Here is a 13,648-nt window from a genome sequence, read left to right as displayed (position 1 = left end):
TGATAATCGAGATGATAATTCTGGAAGCTGTAGTGAGGTACCGTTTCACCAGACGAAGAACAAAGGAAATGATGGTAGAAAAGGGAAAAAGCAAAAATATGACAGCGACTATCTACAACTGGGTTTTCATTTTACTGGGGATGAGTCGGAACCTAAACCGCTTTGTGTTATATGTAATGAAGTTCTTGCCAACAGCAGTTTAAAACCATTACTTCTTCGTAGACATATTGAAACAAAACATCCAACACACAGAGATAAACCTCTTGAATAGTTCAAAAGAAAATTAACAGATATCAAAAAGTGTAGCCTTTCTTCTCTCTTGACTTCAAACGAAGATAGTAAAATGGCCCTTGAAGCATCATTTCGAGTAAGTTATAGAATTGCAAGATCTGGACAAGCGCATACAATAGCAGAAAATTTGGTTAATCTTTGGATTATGGTAACTTGGCGATTTTTTGGTGAAAATTTGGGGACCAACTCTGCTACAGCAACCCTCTAATTTTTTTTTTCACCGCCAATTTGTCTTCACGAAGTAAAGACGTTTCTTTTCTTTTTATTTACTGAACACTTTTTCCAACAATATGCTATCCGAATTACACTTATGCTAGAAATTTTATGGAACAAAACTGCTTAATCATAACAAATATTAACTGCAAAATTGGGAAAAAGTGCAGAATCGCAAACTGCTTGCCGCGTTTGCACAAAAATGGCGTTGTACACACTCTTCACTGTATCCATGTACACTGCTTTTTTCTCATAAATTAGAAAAATTTCACGAAAATGCATGAAAATTTTGTGAATCTTTAAATCTGGTAAAAAGAACATATATGAAATTACCTGATCACGAAAAAGTATATACCCTTTCCAAGGATGAACATTCCACATATAAAATAAATAAAATATCCAAAAACATTTACCTCTAAATTATCTATTATAAACGTCACCAACAAATTCATAATGCAAACATTAAAAATGGTTGCAAATACTTAGTGTGAAATACTTATATTATTTCCATGCGCGTTTACTTCCACTGAAACGTATACCAAATTCCTACAAACATATAATTCACAAAATAACTATCATTTAATTAAAATTTAATTAAATTCAAAAACACTACTTAAAATATAAATAACCACATACATTAAATTAATAAAAATTAGCTTACAATCCTAATTACTTTAAACTAAATCATTGCTAATAACAATTTTCCAATAATACCATATTACTTTATTTACTCCTTACATTTAGAACAATGCATAAAAATAATATCCTCAAATAATTAAAAATACTAACTTACCTAATCTTCTTCAGAATCTTGATTACGTGGCGGATAAACTTTTCTTATTTCCTCCGCTAAATAAAAAGCAATCGTATGTGCGCCTGTTTCAGGATCTTTAAAATCATACTTATCACCTACCAAAATGTCGCCAAACTACCTGTTACCATATTCCAAAGATTAGACGAAAATTTAATTGAACCATAAGTGAAAGATATCGTCAAATGTATGCTTGGGGAAAAGGCAGCAAAGAAAATTGGGAACTACTCTGATATGCGCCCTCAAGTCGCCGGCGAGAAACTTTACGCTGCCATATTACTATCTAAATTTTTTGTCTACATTTTGAACTTTTATCCTAAAATGTCTCCAAAAACGCGGTTTTCGCACATGCAAAAACTACGTTTTTAACACACAATTTAGCTAAAAATCCGAAACAAAAACAAAAAATTTAGATAGCAAAAACGTAGTTTCTAACCAAAAATATCTGACAAGAATCCATGTACACAGCGACATGTTTTAACTTAAAAAAACATCTACGAATTGCACAATGTAGGCAACGAACGAATCTACAAACTATGCACACCTCGCTTTAATAAATTAACATAACAACAATAAATTTCAAAGAATACCATGTACACAGCATCCTTTAAACTTTAAAAAAATTCTAAGAATTGCACAATTTAGGCAAGGAAGGAATCTACGATCTACGCACTCCTCGCTTTAATAAAATAACATAACAACAATAAATTTCAAATAATACCATGTACACAGCATTTTGTTTTAACTTTAAAAAACATCTACGAATTGTACAGTCTAGACACTAAACAACAAGATAAACTAATATAAATTTCAAACAATTTAAAAAAAACAACAATAACGACAGAAATTCATACTAAAGAACCAATGAACATAACATTCTACAAAATAAGAACAAGGATAAAATAAAATGCACTTACCATGAATTAATGCGTTTTCGAATAGCAGAAATATAAATTTCGGTTGATCTTTACAATATGGTAACTGGTAGTTTGGCGACATTTTGGAGGCGATAAAGGTTACTACCTGGGACTTTGGTAATAATGTGAGCAGTACTCAGTTCCGATTACGCATTATTTTGCGTGAGGGAAATGAGAGATCATGGGATATGTCATGTGATATTAATGGACGAATTACGGTTCTTTAATCGGAAAAGGGGGGAAATTGAAAAAAAGGTGGAAATTTTGTATTTAGCTTTATTCTGTGTTGTGTTAAACAGTGTTGTTTAATTTTTGGATCCCATGGCCCTAACTAAAGTGAATTCGAAATGGGTATTTAGGCATTGTGATAAAGAAAAGTTTGCTTTTTATTTAGCGGAGGAAGTATGGAGGAAAAATTCGCAGAAAAAATCTTTCAATAATTTTATTGAATGAATTAGAGAAGTGTATCCGCCACATAATCAATGTTCTGAAGAAGATTAGGCAAGTTAGTATTTTTAATTATTTGAGGATATTATTTTTATGCATCGTTCTAAATGTAAGGAGTAAATAAAGTAATATGGTATTATTGGAAAATTGTTATTAGCAATGATTTAGTTTAAAGTAATTAGGATTGTAAGCTAATTTTTATTAATTTAATGTATGTGGTTATTTATATTTTAAGTAGTGTTTTTGAATTTAATTAAATTTTAATTAAATGATAGTTATTTTGTGAATTTTATGTTTGTAGGAATTTGGTATACGTTTAAGTTGAAATAAACGTGCATGGAAATAATTTAAATATCTGACACTAAGTATTTGTAATGGTTGCGGTATGAATTCGTTGGTGACGTTTATAATATAATAGATGATTTAGAGGTAAAAGATTTTGGATATTTTATTTATTTTATATGTGGAAATGTTCATATTTGGAAAGGGTAAATACTTTTTCGCGATCAGGTAATTTCATATATGTTCTTTTTACCGGGTTTAAAGATTGAGAAAATTGTCATGTATTTTCGTGAAATTTTTCTAATTTATGAGAAAAAAGCAGTGTACATGGATATAGTGAAGAGTGTGCGCAATGCCATTTTTGTGCAATTCTGGGATGTTTTTTTAAGTAAAAATAAGTCGGCGTGTACATGGTTTATGTGTGTTATTTTGAAAAACGCGTAAGGAGTATGGTATTCTGCACTTTTCCCCAATTTTGCAGTGAACATTTGTCATGATTAAGCAGTTTTGTTTGATAAAATTTCTAGCATAAGTGTAATTCAGCTAGTAGATTGTTGGAAGAAGTGTTCAGTAGATAAAAAGAAAAGAAACATGTCTTTACTTCGTGAAGACGAAATGGCGGCGGGGAAAAAAAAATAGAGGATTGCTGTAGGAGAGTTGGTTGCCAAATTTTCGCCAAAAAATCGCCAAGTTACCATAATGTAAAGATCAACCTAAATTTCATACCGCCTTTAACATGCTGCCACGTAACCACTATCATATTTACATGACAGCCAGACACACTATCCAGAAAATTTATACTATGGTTCACAAATAAATAAAATTACAAATCCCTACTTCTATCATGTACTGCCATTAAAAATAATCTCTCAGACCCTCTTTCCACACTTCCAAATACCCACTACCCCTCAACAGGATTGCCACAATCATATTTCCTTTTGCCGAACTTCGATTCAACAACTACCATTTTATCTTTCCCTCCCATCTTCTCAGACACAGAGGCGAACCAACGAGCTCCAGCGAAAGATTTTTCAACGTCAAAAGGGTTGCCATAGAACACGCAATCGCGCCAAAAACCAGCGCAGAACACATATCGCCACATTTGGTGAAATTAGGGCGTATATTAGAGTTGTACCAAACAAACTTCTAAAAAGAATAAAATTGAATTATTTTGCAATTCAACTTGACAAATCGACGGATGTAACAAATGTTGCAGTCTTGCTTGTCTACGTTAGATATCTTTTTACGAATATTGTTCAAGAAGATATACTATTTGCAAAACCTTTGAAAACCTACACAACTGGAGAAGCGATTTTCGATATGATCAATGGGTATTTTGAAAAGAATGGAATAAGCTGGTCTTATCATGTGAGTGTGTGTACAGATGGTGCAAAATCAATGACAGGAAAATTTTCTGGTTTTGTGGCACGGGTGAAGAAGATCAACGAGAAAATTCAATGGACTCATTGTTGTATTCATAGACAAGCTTTAGTATGTAAGTGTATTCCTGCAGAGTTATCTACTACTTTAACTGATGCTGTGAAAATTGTGAACTTTTTAAAATCTCGTGCTACAAATTGCCGTCTAATCCGTACGCTTTGCGAGGATTTTGGAAGTTTCCACGTTTCTTTACTACTTCACACAGAAGTTAGATGGCTTTCCCCATGGTAAAGTTTTGACGCGTTTGTTTGAAGTCTGAAGTTCAAGCATTTTTTATTGATCATCCATTTCATTTGTCTTTTTGGTTCTCCGATGTTCTTTGGCTGCAAAAGCTTGCGTATTTAGCTGACATTTTTTGTAAACTGAATGAATTAAATATGTCTTTACAAGGCGAGGATGTCACCATTTTCAGTGTACATGATAGAATTGAGGCTATGTTGAAAAAGATCAATTTTTGGATTCAATGCCTGCAGGTGAATGAGTACGGTTGTTCCGATTCTGTCAGCACTTTATCAGAAAATTCAATTAAACTTGACGAAAACATTAAAAGGAGTATATGTGAACATCTGAACTACTTCGATTAACTTTCGATGACTATTTTCCTAACAGATGCAATATATCCATCTCAAACAACTGGACAAGTAATCCATTTCAAGGAAATTTAAGTTCAGAAACCTCTCTAAATATAATGTTAAAAGAAAAACTCATACAGTTATCTTGTGACAGCTCTCTGAAAGCAATTTTTAAAGATCAATCTTTATTGACTTCTAGCTCAGTATATAAAATGAATATCCTGTTCTGTCAAAAAAAGCCTTTGAAGTTCTATTACCATTTTGCACAGCATATCTATGCGAGAAAGGATTTGCAACATATACTTATCTGAAAGATAAATACAGAAACGGATTAAGAGTTTGGTTAATCTTTGGATTATGGTAACTTGGCAATTTTTTGGCGAAAATTTGGCGACCAACCCTGCTACAGCAGCCTGCTAGTTTTGTTTTGTACGCCATTTTGTTTTAACGAAGTAAAGGCATGGTTTTTTTTTTTTTTTTTTTTATCCTCAACATTTTTTCCCAACAATCTGCTAGCCGAATTACGCTTATGCTAGAACTCTTATGGAACAAAAGTGCTTAATCATGACGAAATTGGGAGAAAGTGCTGAATCGCCCACTGCTTGCCGTGTTTTTAAAAATTGCACATACACAGTATCCATGTACACGTCGACCTATTTTCACTTAAAAAAACATCCCAGAATTGCACAAAAACGGCATTGCGCACACTCTTGACTTCATCCATGTACACTGCTAAAGTCCTAGCTAGTAACTTTTATCGCCTTACCAAAATTTTGCCAAACTATCTGTTACCATATTCCAAAGATTAGCTAAGAGTTTTTCCAAATGTGAAACATAAGAACCAGTTTGTTAAATTTATCTTGTTTTCAACTTTTATAGCCATCCTTTTACTCTTATTAATGTTTTATTTAAATGTTTGACGATTAATATAATCAATTATTCTGCAATATGAAAAATATATATTCCATCAAATTTTATTGCTTTTTTTTTACCTGTCATTAAGGACTACATAGGGGGTTCATCAAATTTTTTCGGACCTTTCTTTTGGTTCGCGAGGGAAAAAAGGTTGGGAAACGCTAATTTAGAAGATTAATTTTGGATACAAAAATCGGTTGGCAAAAGCTGATTTTCATTTTTAATTGGTAAAGTGCAGAATCGCCCACTTATTTCTTTAGTGCTTTTTGCAAGATTTGGATTTTTGTCAATTTTCTTTTGACTTTTTAAGTGAAAATAGGTCGATGTGTACATAGATAAAGTCAAGAGTGTGCGCAATGACATTTTTGTGCAATTCTGGGATTTTTTTAAGTGAAAATAGGTCGATGTGCACATGGATACCGAGTAGGTGCAATTCCTAACAAACGCACCAAGCAGTGGTCGATTCTGCACTTTCCCCTTTGAGGCTAGTACAATATAGCCCACCTTATTTGTATCAGACGTGATGGTCATTTCGAAATTATTAAAACATCAGGCAATACCAAAAAAACAAAATTACAATCAACAAAACAAAACAATCTTAATTTCGAGGGAACAGCTTGTAACAGACACGTAACATAAAAAAAATTGCACACCTTACAATAGCGATAAAATCTCAATGAACTGTCGTGAACAGCAGCAAATTAAACATAGTCATACAAACTATAACAATAAGCATTAAAATATTACACCAAAAATTGTAAGTGCATGTTACAATGATGGCCGCTGGCATCACCATTTTTTGTGGAATGTCCCTTAACGTTACAAAACACAAGATTCTTTTTATTTAAAAGCAATATATTATTTATATTATAACTTACCTTATCAAGTACGCGATCAAATCCTCCTTCCTCAATTAAACTTTTTAGCATAGTTATTGTTCTAACTTTCATTAGCGACATTGTTAAGGAGATAGCTTTTCCAAGCTTCACTGAACGCCGTATTTCCTGATTGGCTTGCAGGGCAGTAGGGGGCGGTGGAATATCATGTCCGTAATGCTCTTTAACAAATTTAACAATTACTTCTCCTGATATTCTGTTAATCGTAGCAACCATACTAGCAGTACACTGATGTCCCATTTTGCAGGTTACTTTAGCTTTACGTTTACCTGTGCTTTGGCTAATATATGATCCAGATCGGTTGCAATGAAAATATTGCTGTACTGCATTTTTTCTCAATTTATCACCTTGAGTTTTGATAAAACGCACTCTCTCGGATTTTTCAAGCTTTTTCTTCCAATGAAGAAAAGTCCTTTTCGTAGGAAAAAATCTGTAGTCTTCATGAAAAGTAAATCCATGAGCTTCATTCAGATGAGTCCTTAAATCAGCTATAGTACCAAAAAGTCCATTGCAATAATTTTCAGCGCAAGGGATCCGGTGGTTTGATGTGTCTTGGGGTATTTCGATGTTATGACACTTTTTCAGATGTTTATTTCTGTTGCTATTAGTAGTATACGACTTATCACACAAATGACAATTGAAAGCCTCATCAGTAGTAGAGCTAGAACTTGCCATATCAAATTTTTAATTAATTATCGACCCAATCCATAGCTAATTGTCGACCCGATTCCAAAGATGGCTGCCGGGTCTTCAACGAGAAGCGCGGCATCTAAAGATGAAAAGCAAACCCCCGAACGCTGATTGGCTAAAGACTTTCTACCCTCTCTGTCATTTAATGTAGCTGTCAATCAATTTAGACGCGGAGTGAATTAGCATTGCGTCGTCTGCTTATAGCGGGAAGAACAAAAAGACGTAGACAATGGCGTGCTTTCCAATGAAGCAACTATTACAGATAGATATATAACATCTGAGTTTTCCTTTCTGGAGTTTGTTAGCATAATCAGATGATACTGATCAGCATTTTTAGTTGAAAAGTATATTCACGATGAAAATAATAATACTGGTAAAATTCTATTCCAAATTTTAAAAATACTTTTTGCATGAATTGATTTTTTAAAATAAATCAATTACAATGTAATAATAAAGGAAAAATAAATGCACATCATTGAAAATTATACTGAACATTACAAAACAAGATCCTAACAAAATCATAAAAATAAAATTTAAAAATTTTCAATTTCAAAAAGCTTTTAGAAACTAAGCATATGGCAAGTACATTTTACAAAATGTGAATTTGCTATGCAATAAAAATGAATTAAGGTAAGTAATATGTCACTGAAATTTAAAAAAGAAAAAATAATAATTTATGAACAGGAAGACTGCTAACTGGAAATATTTTGTTTCTAGTAATTGCATTCCAAGTTTGTTTTCTGATATAGATATTTTTTAGATTTCTTAAGGTATAATGTGGGGCCTACAAGCTGAAAAGCGGTGAAGTCACTAAACTCTAGTAGTTATGTCTGACGCTCGAATCCTGGTGAACGGGGCAACTACACAGGTGTTTTCATGGCTTTCCGCATGTGTAACGTGTATATGAGTCAGTTTTCTTTAAAGAGTTTTCTATGAAGGCATCCCTGTCCTTAGGCAGACAGCCCTCAAATGCTTTGTCATAATTAACTCTCTAAGCACCATGACCGACTTTATGCGGTCAAGAGATTTTTTGTTACTTGTTATATATTAGCTTATAAGTTAAGATATTTTGCTTTCTTACTTTCATTAAAAATATAAATGCCATCTTGATGAATGTAAATTTATGAAAATAGAGATTAAAATAGGTAAATATACATATTTAGCTAATAAAGGCTCTTTAAATACATGTTTTATGACAGATCCAAAAATCTGGGCAACTCAGAAGGTTAAATGAATCAAGCAAAAAAAGTATAATATTATAAGCCATTTTCTCTTACAAGCGTTTTAGTGAAAATATGTCTTATGAAGCACATAAAACCTGAAGGCACCTAGAGTGAAAATTACCCCAATCTTTAATAACTATTCTAAATATAAAAAATTAATAGATTAGCATCCCCTTTGAAAATATAATTATTACTTGATATCCATTGGCATTTATACATTTGTTAGTTATTTATTTGTAGGTGTATACATGAACATGAAATATATAAGTATAATATAAGTAGGTACACAAGTATAATAATTATATATAATTTTTGACTGGTTAACTTGCCAAATTATCTGCTGATACATATTTTAATTAATATGTATCAGCAGATAATATTATCTTATATAAATTTAAATTGAAAATTTATTTGAAAATTTAATATAGAAAATTAAAAGTTTTTTTATTTTTTATTTGTTGATGTTCTTGAAAATATTACAAGGAATTTTTATCTGCTTATTCACTTTTATTATTTTATATTATAATAAATTAATAGTTTTAAAGAATAAACACTCTTAACAAATTTTTTTACGGAGTTGTTTTTTTTTTTTAATATAAAACACACAAACATAATATAAGTACACAGTTATAAGGATTATTTATCATAATTTTCTGCATGACTGACAGACCTAATTCTCTGTTGATATACATTTTAATTAAATTAACTTATAAGCATTTTGATTAAAATTATAAGAAAGTTCAATTCAGGAAATTAATTCATATATTTTAAATTTATTATATAACAGTTAGCACCTACTCAAGGAAATCAAATAAGCAGTTAAGTGATAAAAAGAGCAAATAAAGCAGAATAGGAAAAAAATCAGCAAAACTTTCTAATGCATAATATAGTAAAAAAACAATAAAGGCTGTTTTCATATTCAAAATGTGCAAATTCGCGTTCTTTCAGTTATTAATTTACAATGTCAGTACTGCACTTTCGTGTATTGCAGTACGGGTTTTTACTGTTGTATTATGCATTAGTATTCCAACCCTACCATCTGTTCATTTTGCTTTATTAATATTTTCAACAAATTATAAAGGATGAATTATGTATCTTAATAATGAAAGAAAGGATGAATTATGTATCTTAATGAAATATATATTTAAAATTATATTAAACTAGCTAGTTAAACAAGTTAATTTGAATTATAACATGAGTTTTTAATTAATTAACTCATTTTGTAATTATTCTTAAAACTGCGGCAAATTAGGTAGTACGCATTTTATTGCTGAATACTAAAGTAAAGCTGTAAAACAGCAAAGCAGAACAAGTTCAACTATCAAGTTGTTTTTATAAACTTTATACTCTGATGTAATTTAAAGTGTTTCGAAAGCGCGTAACAAGACACAAATTTTCAGAAACGTATTAGTAGGAAACGTTTAGTTGTTTTAAAACTTCTATCATGCTGATTTTTATCGAAGTAAAATACACGGTTTCAATTTTCTAAAAATTCCATGCGATTCATTATTTTTAATTCTTTATAAATTATTAAAATTTTAAAATGCATTTAAAAATAACTTTTAGATTGAAATTTTGTAAAAATTATTGAAATCGTGTAATGATGATGGTAGCCGACGGAGCTGATTCATTACTGATGGGAGGGGCTTCTTTTTGTTTATTTACCTGGGATTTCCCACCTGTAAGGTGAAAAATGTAAAGGGTGAAATGCGCCTAAAATCAATTTTTCAGTCTCGTCTGTCACCAGTGTATTTGAATATCCTGTTTATCGAAATAAGTTATGCTTTAATTTAATTTGACACAATGCTTTGAACATCTGTTGGGTTATTCGGTAGTATTTCCTCTTTCTCCCAGAAAACTTTTCCTCATCCCTTGGATTTTAATCTTCATTACGATGGCGAGTAAGTATCTTGAGTTACTAAAATATTTTTTAAATCTTTGATATGCTAGAAAAGTCTGGTTATTTATTTTTACATTTAAATTATCTCGTAAATGTTGCATTATATCCGTGTTATTCAAGTAAACTAATAAATATTGCATTATATTTTTTCTCCTCGTTTCTTTAAAAGGGGTTGTTAATTCAGTTAAAAAAACCTTTGTAGTAAGCGTAAAGGATGAAAATTTATGAAACAATTGTGAGGTAGATAGCAATATGATTTTAAGTACTTGTTGAATATTTAATGATGAGTGTGTGCATTCTCTGTTGTATGAACTTTTGCTACACGCCACTTTTTTTTCCTGAAAGACTAAAATTATCCGTGTTTTGTTTATGAAAGGAATCTAAAGAGGATTTTCGCATTTACATAAAAATAAATTTTTTCATATAAACCTGAACATGCAGCAAACTTCAACTTTGGACTTTAGGAAGGGTAAGCATAGATGCAGAAAGCTGATGAATATAAGCAATAAGAAGGTACTAATAGATGATTTTCAACCTGTTCCTGCTACATCATATTTCTTACAATCAAGTCCTGGATGACTGAATTATAGTTGCATTCTTACTGTCACCACCTTATTTTGTGTTTACTTATTGTCTGTAACACTTACTTATTGTCTTTTCGATTTTTGTATGTGAAGCTACATATAAGTTAATTCAGTTTATATATATTTTGTGTTTACTGTATTTCTACTGTTATTTAGGGTTTAAACAGTTATTTAATATGTACTTAAAAATTTGATTAATATTAGAAACATTTTCCCATATTAAATTAGTGATTGTTTCCTTGTTTTTATCCCATTTTGGTTTATGAAAGATTGCACTGGCACGCTACTTTCTGAAACAGTGAAACATGTGTTCTTAATTTTTTATTAGTGTTTATCATTTTACTTTTATTGAATGTTTTACAATCAAAAAACTGAAACCAAGTGTAAGAAGCATATTAAGTATTTCGTGAAATTTTGTTTTGATTGAAAACTAGAAAAATTAATTGAAGGTAGCCTGTTACCTACCTGTATGAAAGTTGAATGGGTTGATCTTTACATTATGGTAACTTGGCAATTTTTTGGCGAAAATTTGCAACCAACTCTCCTACAGCAACCCTCTATTTTTTTTCCCCGCCGCCATTTTGTCTTCACGAAGTAAAGACGTGTTTCTTTTCTTTTTATCTACTGAACACTTCTTCCAACAATCTACTAGCCGAATTACACTTATGCTAGAAATTTTATCAAACAAAACTGCTTAATCATGACAAATATTCACTGCAAAATTGGGAAAAAGTGCACAATACCATACTCCTTACGCGTTTTTCAAAATAACACATACACATAAACCATGTACACGACGACTTATTTTTACTTAAAAAAACATCCCAGAATTGCACAAAAGTGGCATTGCGCACACTCTTCATTATATCCATGTACACTGCTTTTTTCTCATAAATTAGAAAAATTTTAGGTTGATCTTTACAATACGGTAACTGGTAGTTTGGCGACATTTTGGAGGCGATAAAGGTTACTACCTGGGACATTGGTAATAATGTGAGCAGTACTCAGTTCCGATTACGCATTATTTTGTGTGAGGGAAATGAGAGATCATGGGATATGTCATGTGATATTAATGGACGAATTACGGTTCTTGAATCGGAAAAGGGGGGAAATCTGGAACAAATCTAGAAATTTTGTATTTGGTTTATTCTGTGTTGTGTGAAACAGTGTTCGTGAATTTTTGGATCCCATGGCCGTAACTCAAGAAAAGTTTATCGGACACGTAATCAAGATTCTGAAGAAGATTAGGTAAGTTAGTATTTTTAATTATTTGAGGATATTATTTTTATGCATTGTTCTAAATGTAAGGTGGAAAGGAATTTTGTATTATTGGGAAAATTGTTATTAGCAATGATTTAGTTTAAAGTAATTAGGATTGTAAGGTAATTTTTATTAATTTAATGTATGTGCTCATTTATATTTTAAGTAGTGTTTTTGAATTTAATTATATTTTAATGAAATGATAGTTATTTTGTGAATTTTATGTTTGTAGGAATTTGGTATACGTTTAAGTTGAAATAAACGTGCATGGAAATAATTTAAATATTTGATATTAAGTATTTGTAATGCTTGCGGTACGAATTCGTTGGTGACGTGTATAATATAATAGATGATTTAGAGGTAAAAGGTTTTGGATATTTTATTTATTTTATATGTGGAAATGTTCATATTTGTAAAGGGTAAATACTTTTTCGCGATCAGGTAATTTCATATATGTTCTTTTTACCGGGTTTAAAGATTGAGAAAATTGTCATGTATTTTCGTGAAATTTTTCTAATTTATGAGAAAAAAGCAGTGTACATGGATATAGTGAAGAGTGTGCGCAATGCCATTTTTGTGCAATTCTGGGATGTTTTTTTAAGTAAAAATAAGTCGCCGTGTACATGGTTTGTGTGTATGTGTTATTTTGAAAAACGCGTAAGGAGTATGGTATTGTGCACTTTTTCCCAATTTTGCAGTGAATATTTGTCATGATTAAGCAGTTTTGTTTGATAAAATTTCTAGCATAAGTGTAATTCGGCTAGTAGATTGTTGGAAGAAGTGTTCAGTAGATAAAAAGAAAAGAAACATGTCTTTACTTCGTGAAGACAAAATGGCGGCGGGGAAAAAAAAATAGAGGGTTGCTGTAGGTGAGTTGGTCGCCAAATTTTCGCCAAAAAAACGCTAAGTTAGCATAATGTAAAGATCAACCAAATTTCACGAAAATACATGACAATTTTCTCAATCTTTAAACCCGATAAAAAGAACATATATGAAATTACCTGATCGCGAAAAAGTATTTACCCTTTCCAAATATGAACATTTCCACATATAAAATAAATAAAATATCCAAAAACTTTTACCTCTAAATCATCTATTATATTATAAACGTCACTAACGAATTCATACCGCAACCATTACAAATACTTAGTGTCAGATATTTAAATTATTTCCATGCACGTTTACTTCAACTAAAACGTATACCAAT

At 31.1% G+C, this 13,648-nt stretch overlaps 2 protein-coding genes across 2 annotated transcripts in view; one reads left to right on the top strand and one right to left on the bottom strand.

Moving 5' to 3' along the window:
* The window catches only part of LOC118189537 (uncharacterized), a 36,792-nt gene extending 29,246 nt beyond the window's left edge, over positions 1 to 7,546 (bottom strand). Inside the window, exon 1 of the mRNA XM_085820574.1 lies at positions 6,767 to 7,546. Coding sequence (XP_085676700.1) covers positions 6,767 to 7,459 — 693 coding nt within the window. The 5' untranslated portion in view covers positions 7,460 to 7,546. The remainder of the gene's footprint in view (positions 1 to 6,766) is intronic.
* A 2,794-nt stretch (positions 7,547 to 10,340) lies between these two features.
* stmA (Protein EFR3 homolog stmA) overlaps positions 10,341 to 13,648 on the top strand; it is a 97,935-nt gene continuing 94,627 nt past the window's right edge. Inside the window, exon 1 of the mRNA XM_035370474.2 lies at positions 10,341 to 10,598. Coding sequence (XP_035226365.1) covers positions 10,592 to 10,598 — 7 coding nt within the window. The 5' untranslated portion in view covers positions 10,341 to 10,591. The remainder of the gene's footprint in view (positions 10,599 to 13,648) is intronic.

Source organism: Stegodyphus dumicola, chromosome 7, assembly GCF_044657685.1.
Source record: "Stegodyphus dumicola isolate Sdum_Otavi_A_Nest chromosome 7, ASM4465768v1".
Taxonomy (NCBI): Eukaryota; Metazoa; Arthropoda; class Arachnida; order Araneae; family Eresidae; genus Stegodyphus; species Stegodyphus dumicola.
Note: the sequence above shows the minus strand (reverse complement) of the source record. Positions and strands in the feature narration are given on the sequence as shown.